Source organism: Acanthisitta chloris, unplaced genomic scaffold, assembly GCF_000695815.1.
Source record: "Acanthisitta chloris isolate BGI_N310 unplaced genomic scaffold, ASM69581v1 scaffold45703, whole genome shotgun sequence".
Lineage (NCBI taxonomy): Eukaryota > Metazoa > Chordata > Aves > Passeriformes > Acanthisittidae > Acanthisitta > Acanthisitta chloris.
In genome coordinates this window covers 1-7,805 of record NW_008667396.1, presented here as the reverse complement: position 1 = coordinate 7,805, position 7,805 = coordinate 1, and the positions used below count along the sequence as shown (strand labels likewise).

The 7,805-nt window shown below is 45.9% G+C and overlaps 1 protein-coding gene across 1 annotated transcript in view; it reads right to left on the bottom strand.

Annotated features, from left to right (window-relative positions):
* The window catches only part of URM1 (ubiquitin related modifier 1), a gene marked incomplete at its 5' end in the record, with an annotated part of 14,114 nt that extends 8,673 nt beyond the window's left edge, over nucleotides 1–5,441 (bottom strand). Inside the window, one exon of the mRNA XM_009072468.1 lies at nucleotides 5,371–5,441. Coding sequence (XP_009070716.1) covers nucleotides 5,371–5,441 — 71 coding nt within the window. The remainder of the gene's footprint in view (nucleotides 1–5,370) is intronic.
* Between the last annotated feature and the right edge of the window lie 2,364 nt (nucleotides 5,442–7,805).

Genomic DNA, 7,805 nt, shown 5'->3' with positions numbered 1-7,805 from the left:
GCTTAGCCGAGGGAATCCCCTGGGCTGGGCTCTCCCTGGCACTGCCAGCTGGATCAGAAAATGCCTTGAAGTCAACTCCTTGCCCCCTCCCAGCCTGGCTGGTGGTTGGTGTCCCCTCTGGCTGTTGGATGAGTCAGAGTCTCAGCTCAGGAACTGCAATGATTTTATTCCTCTAAATACAGAAATCGCCTCTCACTTTCGGGCTCAGATCTGCTTTGCTATTATTAGACTTTCATATATGGCCAAGCACCATTAAACCGATTCCTGTTCACCCAACCCAGCCACCCCCACAGATACTCCAAGCCCCTCAGTCTTACTTGAAAGGGGAAAAGAAAGGGCCAGTGAGATGATCAGGGTGGAGGAGAAGGGGGGTAAGATTTACAAGTGAATGGAGGTAAGAATGGAGCAGTTTGTGGGATAAAGGGGCTGCGGAGGGAGCTTTACAGATGTGCAGAGGGACGGCGGCTCATTGTTTAATTAAGCAGAAAGTGGCTCTTTTGAAAAGCAATTTTGCACAGGAGCTCTGAGCTCAGCAAACAACTCCTGCGAGTGAGGGCAGGAGGAGAAAGGAACAGCTGGCCCGGAGCCGTGTGAACCGCATGCTAAGCGGTTTAAAGGGCCCGGATCCTCCTCCCCAGCCCTGCTCCGCTGCCACCCTCTGAACAGCGCTGTCAGCACAGCAAATCCCACCGAGAGAAAAGAGCGAGCCGAGGGGGGTTATCCTGCTAGGTGTCCGCACTGCAATACAGCGGCTGGGAAGGAAGGAGGGTGTAACAGCCTGGCTTTGTTAGCCCGGGGATTTGGTCGCACACAAGAGCTGGTTTCTCAGTGCCTGGGAAGCTCCTGCCACAATGAGCTGGGATGAGCTGAGCCCCCGGGAGGGTGGTGGGGCTGCTCCTGCGAGGATGAGGTTGTCGGGATGCGCTGGCACAAGGAGCTGCCTGGACCACGACGCTGCATCCCTGCGGCATCTCACCCAGCCCCGGCTCACCCTGACCCCCGCGGGATGCAGCCTAAGGTCCCACCCTGCCTAACCCACCTTTTCCCTGCCACCAGAGCTGTAATTTCCTGCCTTGGAGCGAGGCACGAGTAGGATGCACAAGCAGGGGACTAACCCCAGCCCTTTGAGAGCTGCGGGTACCACACACTGTGGTTAAAAAGATTTGACTGCACAAAGTTCCATAAAGCCATGGGGCGTTGTTTTTTTTTTTTTAATCGTTCTTCTAATAAGCCTCTGCGTTACCAAATACATTTTTATTCTTTCTTTGGAGCAAGTTTTAAAATGTTAGGAATAATAAACAGAGCCATAAAAGCATTCCAGAATATTAATGACTTAACTACGATGTACTACCAAGCAATAGCACTGGGAATTTACAGACAAGCAACGCCAACTGCCACTCTGGGTTTTACATGTTGTTTTGGCACAGCATCCCAGTCAACTCCAAACACGTGCCGTGCTGTATTTTTTAAGCCACTCTGCCTGCAACACAGGTCTGATCTCTCGAGATCCCCAGGCTCTTTTCTGAGATGAATGCTCCCAAGTCCCCAGCAGCCCTCCATGCTGTGCAGAACAAGGCCCCTGGAAAGCAAAGCTCTCGAGGAGCAGCCCCTGCTCTTCTCTACAGGGATCCTACATAAGCAGCACTTGGCAGATTATTTTAATTTCCCCTCTAAAAAACAAAATCTGATTAGCAGTGGGCCTTTATCCCTGGGGTTTTGGTAAAGGGAGACCACAAACAATTACCAAAAAACACACTTATTAAAAATTTATCCTGCCAGACTTTTACGTGCCAAAATACAGTGTAAATTCTTGATTAGCCCAGAAGGTCTGAGCGAGCACTGCTGAAACTGCTCACTGCTGGTCCAAAAAAACCACAAGCCCCACCAGTGAAGCCACAGGAGAAGCTGGAATTCAAAGGCCTGTGACAGGCAGCTGAGCAGCCTGCAGCACAACTGCCAGAGACTTTACACCCAGCCCCAGCCTCCGGATACAGCATCCAGCAGGCAGCACAGCAGAGAGGTTTTGTAAACACTCTTCATCAGCATGATGCTGCTGAGCTAAACCTGAAATGACTACAAGGGTTAAACAATGCCAGTGACTTCCTACCCTTCCAACAGCATCCATGCAACTCGCATGGCCAAGACAAATCCACCACTGTGAGCCCCAGCGAGATGGAGGAAGGAGCTCCGGCATCGCTTGCAGAGCAGTCGTACAATGATCTATTTGATTACTGAAGCACTTGGTTAAATTACTGTGGCTTGTTTCAGGAGGAGGCTGCCAAATACATTTTCAGTTTTTAATCTAGGGTTCCTCTCTTTTATGCTCCATTGTCTCTAATAGCCTCTTAGATGCTTGAAAATAAAGTTGATTTCCCTGCCAATTTAATCCTCTCTCCTTGTGACAAATATCGTTATTCCCCCAGCTGCTTTCTCCCACACACACGGTTTTTATGCAGAAGAAGCCAACAAGGCATAATGCCTTTAGATCCTCTAACAGCATTACCAGTGAGATCACCAGGATAGCCAGCAATTTGGGACAAGATTCTTGTTTAGCTGAGGTCTTTCTGCAACAGCTCTACAAGATTACACAGTCCTGCACCAAGTGAGGCTTAGGTGAATCTGCTGTGCACACACATCACACCTCTTCAAGTTCCTACTTGGCAGCAACTTCACCATGCAGGCTGAGACTGCTCTGCTTTGGAAAAAAAACCTGCTGGTTAACTGATACTAGGATACAAAAAGCCCCTTGGATAATAAAAATAGGTCCCACCACATGGCTGTGCCCCTTGTGGTTTGCTCTTGTCCCATTTGCAGCTTCCTTCCTCTTGCCTTTCCTAATCCCTCCAGGCATCCATCTCCAGGCATCAGAAAAGGACAGAATCAAATCTTCTTGAAAAAGTTAACTGGATCTGGTACCCACCTACTTTCCACCTAGTGCCTGCTAGCAGGAAAACAGAAATAACCACATCAAGAGTTTGTTCAAGCAACATTATCATTCAGAGAACACTCACTGCCCCTGCCAGCTGTGGAGTACAGCTTGTTTTAGTCCTGTAAATACTGGTAGGTGTTTCTTCATATCATTTTCCACCTCCTTTCACTCCTGGGATATGTATAAAAATGCCTAAACAATTAAAATATAGCTGGGTCCAATGTCCCAGAGAGAAGCAGCTGCTCTGCAAAAAGGAGGACAAAGACAAAAATAACCTAGAAAGAAAGGAAGAGTAGGTAAGAGAGGCCAAAATGGCCAAAAATAAGCTTGACAGCCAATGAGATCAGTTAAAATGGGGTTAGAAGTGCAGGTCTTCAAGCAGTGCTCATACTACAGGTCTTTCCCAGGAGTATTCAGTGATGGACATTCAGGGTAAGGTAAGCAACAGGATGTGCTGAGTAGAACTGAGCTGCTTTATTTCTCTCATCATTGCAATTCTGGCTGCACGAGGGCAGCAGGGAACAGGCTACATATATATCCTTATTTACCCAGAGACTGGGGAATTAAACTTTCTTAATGTAAGTAAGGGAAATACATGACACAACAAACAACAGAAAATTGCAAGAACTTACCAAACTTCTTACTAATACGTTTCTCATATGATTCTATTGATTCCTCATCACTACAATGCAATTGTCTCCTGGAAGTATTCTGAGGGGTGTCTCCAGCACACCCTTCCTATCAAACATTAACCCTATCCCATCCCTGTGCTGGGTGCAGATGGCACTTAGAGCAGCAGCCTCAGAGCTCAGTGTGTGTTCCTCAGACACTGCAACCCACAACCAGCCCCAAAAACTTCCTAACATACATGCCAGCAGCAAACCAGGAGGGCTGAATGGGGCACACTGTTCTGCCACTCCTGGCACAGGGATGGCAGCACCTGGAAAACAAAGCAGCAGGAACACTGGGAGCAATAATGTGTTTGATGCATCTGGAATGAATCACTGGAGATCATGAGTTTGAACCCTGAGACTGAGACAAACCTTCAGGGAGGGATTTACCCTCTGGGATGAATTCAGATCCTAGAGAGGTCTGCAGAAGTCTTCCCAACAGCTTCAAGTGGGAAGGGATTAGGCCATATACAACTGCACCACTGACAACCATGGGGCTAGAAGAATCACTCTTTGGTATTAATATCCTCCTTCCCCTGGCAGAAATAAACATCTCCTGTGACAACTCCTTGTTCTTGAGCATCTGATCACAGCCTGAACACAACCAGCGCAGTGGGTGTTACTGGGTATTTTAAATTTCCAGAGCACTGAAGAAAATTATGCCCTAGCCCCCAAGTTTATAAACCAACTAAATGAGTGTTTTAGCATTTTTTTACTACCTTCCATTTAAGAACTGTAAGTGCTTTAACAGAGCTGGAATTTAATGCTGAACTCTCTTGTGATACATGAAAGCATCAGTACTACTTCACTAGCAACAGGGGAAAGTTAAGCAACATGACTAAACTCACAAAGCAAATCAGCACTGGGTCATGTTTCTGGATCTTTAGTCCCTGTCCTTAACCACAAGATAACACAATATTCCAGTGCTCCTGTAATATTTGAATTACACATACTTATGTCCAAGCATCAAAAGTCCTTCCACCAATCTCTAATTATTTCCAGACACAGCAAAAACATTTTAGGCCTGAAGGTTCACAGCACATAGATTATGGTATTAGCCATTCATGAGGTATTAGTTGTTAACATCCCCTGATGCTTTGCATTATTTCAGTGTATATTTCACTCCCAAATATCAAAAGGCACTGCTATCAGGCTGGAAGAATTCAGAGCATACCTGTGGCAAAACTGCATTGCAACTGAAGTATGCAGACACATCAGTGAGTTAGTGCAGCACTGCTGAGTACTGATATTCCAAATCACAGTCCAGAGCATGACCAATTAGGTTTGCTACTTTCAGTTGCAGAGTTAATATAAAATTATTACATACACTTGAAAGTCAAATGAGTAGATAAAATACATTTATGTTACACTTCTCACCCCCACTCACACACCTATACACTACATAACAGATGTGCCTCTTGGAAACCTCAGAACAGGCAGGAAAAAACAAAGGAGAGAGGAGGTTATTTGCTTCAAATACCAAGCAAGATAAAGGTAGATTTGATAGCAACATCCAGAGCCTGTTGTCTATCCAGGAGGGAGGAAAAAGTCTTAAGAACTTGATTCACAAGTGCTTAGAGGACAGGAAAGATGCTTAGACTACTTACTCTGAGGACTAACCCCCATGTGCCAAGCTACCTGATCCACAGCATGTCTGAGGGAGCTTTTAGAACACTTTGATCCTTGTTGCCAGCTAAAAGTGCTGTACAAAGCAGCTTTGTTTCATTTGTTGTCATTCTTTCAAGCCATCCAACAAGTTCTGATACTCACAAGGCTCTGGTTGACAGGGCAAAGTCACCTGATGCTTTTTGACACCATCGAACAAGAGTTCTGCACCACCTCTGAAACAGAAACAATGAACCACTGAGATTTTGCTTTATTGTCAAGAGGAAGACAGCACAAAAGAGGCAATTTACATAGATGCCACAACAGAGAAAACAAATGACACAGACTATATTTAGCACAGGATTCCCTTTGTCTTTTTCCCCCTCTCACAAACCACAAGTCCTAGGGGAAGCTGCCAGCTGCCAGCGCCAACATATACAGGAGGCTCTGCTCTGGGCCAGAACCCCACGGTGCCAGGCATCATCCCAACAGAATGGGAAGCTGGTTCCCATCTCCATGTGCTCACAAACCACCACGTAGCAATGCTCTCCCTCTCCAGCTATCAGCATTGCTTGCATCCAAACATCACCGCAGCCACCGCGCTACGCCAACCTCCCTAACACCTTTCAGGCACAAGCCTCCAGGCATTCCACAAAATGTGAAAACCTGAGCATCCTTCTGGGATAAATATTCCCCCAGCTTCCACTTGTGAACACACAGAGAGAGGAAATGACTCACAGGAGGTTACAAAGCAAGTCAGCTGCAGAGCCAACAGCCCCTGGGCCCTGGCAACCCTTCCTCAGTCTACTTAGTGTTCCCTCCAGAGAGAGACTTGACTGAGAGAAGCAAGAGATGAAGATGACAAGTTAAAATATCAATAGATAAATACACAATCTTCCTCCACTGAACAACCCGATGTCCTGACACTCCGAACACACTGGGGGTCTAGCCTCAGATCACTGAGGGATGACCTCTGCAAGCACAGGAGATCAGGTGTGAGCAGAACATGCAGAGGTGCAGGAGCTGGGCCTCACACTGGAAAAGAATGGGATTTAAACTGTGTCCAGGCATCTAATCTTAGGCTCTCTGACAGAATAATTTTTGCAACTGCAACTCAGAGGCCTCAGCAATCTCCTCACCTAGATTCCTTCTCTGGAAACAGAACAACTGTGAAAATCTTCAGCTTTACCAACATCAATCATTTTTCATCATGTTGTGAGGCCACAGACCAAACTCAGTCTTAGATTCTAAACTCTACCATGTGAGTAGGGATAAGGATAATAAACCCAAAAGGTACTTTAAGGTACAGGACACAGCAGCAGAGTGTGAGCTTTTGACTCCAGATTGAACAGGATGCCCAAAGTTTTAACAACTAGAAAACTCTTTAAAAACTCAACTCACTTAATACTCAACCGAGGCAGAAAAACAACCAACTCATTTTCAAAGGGCATATAATTGTGCCAAAATATTCTTCCAACTTAAATGTAGATTACTTTAGTTAAATCTTCCTATGACATTACTTTCTGGAAAGTTCCTGGTGTCTCTCCTCCTGCCTTGGAAACGAATATAATAAAGAGAAATATTTAAAATAAACAATCCCCACCTAAATATCAACAAAGATACATCCAGACTTTACTGAGTTCCTTTAAATTCAATATCTAAAAATGCCACAGTAGGTTTTCTTGGCTCTGCAATGGCAGAGCACAACAGAACCCTTGTGCCCTCAGCAGCATTACTTATATGCAGCAACTCTCCTAAAGAGCCACTCTGTTGGTGTTCTTCCACCAGCTCACAACAAATAGTTATCTCAAAAGTGAAGCAGTGATTATCAACATGAGCTGAGATTCATGTGAGGGAACAAGTCCCAACAATGATATGAAAAACATTTTTTCATGTAATGAAAACAAGGTCATGCTTTGTTACAGTGGGAAATGTAGATTGCAAGATAAGGTCCTTCTGTAATGCCCTAGCTGTGGGGAACTCAGCTGTGATTCCTACATAGAGAGCTCATTTATGCATTTCCAAGGGGAGCAAAAATGCATCTCACTCTTCAGGGAAGATTAGGAGAGTTGCTGCAGCTGGAAGTGGGAAAGACTGAGGGAAGGATTCTTAAGGAGAAGGGTGTTTAAAGGGTTATGGCATGGCTGTGTTCGTGAAAGGGTGGGAAACAGCGAATAAATAGCAGCCTTTTAGCTGCTGCTAAATGGAGGCTTTAATGGGATAACACAAGTAATTCCACAAATATGCACTGCAAACTGAGTTCCCAGGGCCTGGGAGCGAGCAACGCTGACACCACAGCGAAGTCCTGGAAACTGAACTGCTACAGAGAAGAACCTGGGAGTCCGACAGGGACTGACACAGCTCAGACACAAAGGGCACATGCACACACACAAACGCACACGAGTAGACACGTACAGAAAAAAGAAAAAAAGCCGAAAGACGAGTGACAGGCTTTTAGAAATAATTTTAATCATTAAAACAGAAAACGAAAAGGCTGAAAGAGAAGGAAGGACAGAAGCGGTACAGAGCACTCACACAGACGCGGGAGCGCGGCCCGGCCTCGCACTGCGCTGCTGAGCAGCGCTGCGGACACGGCTCCG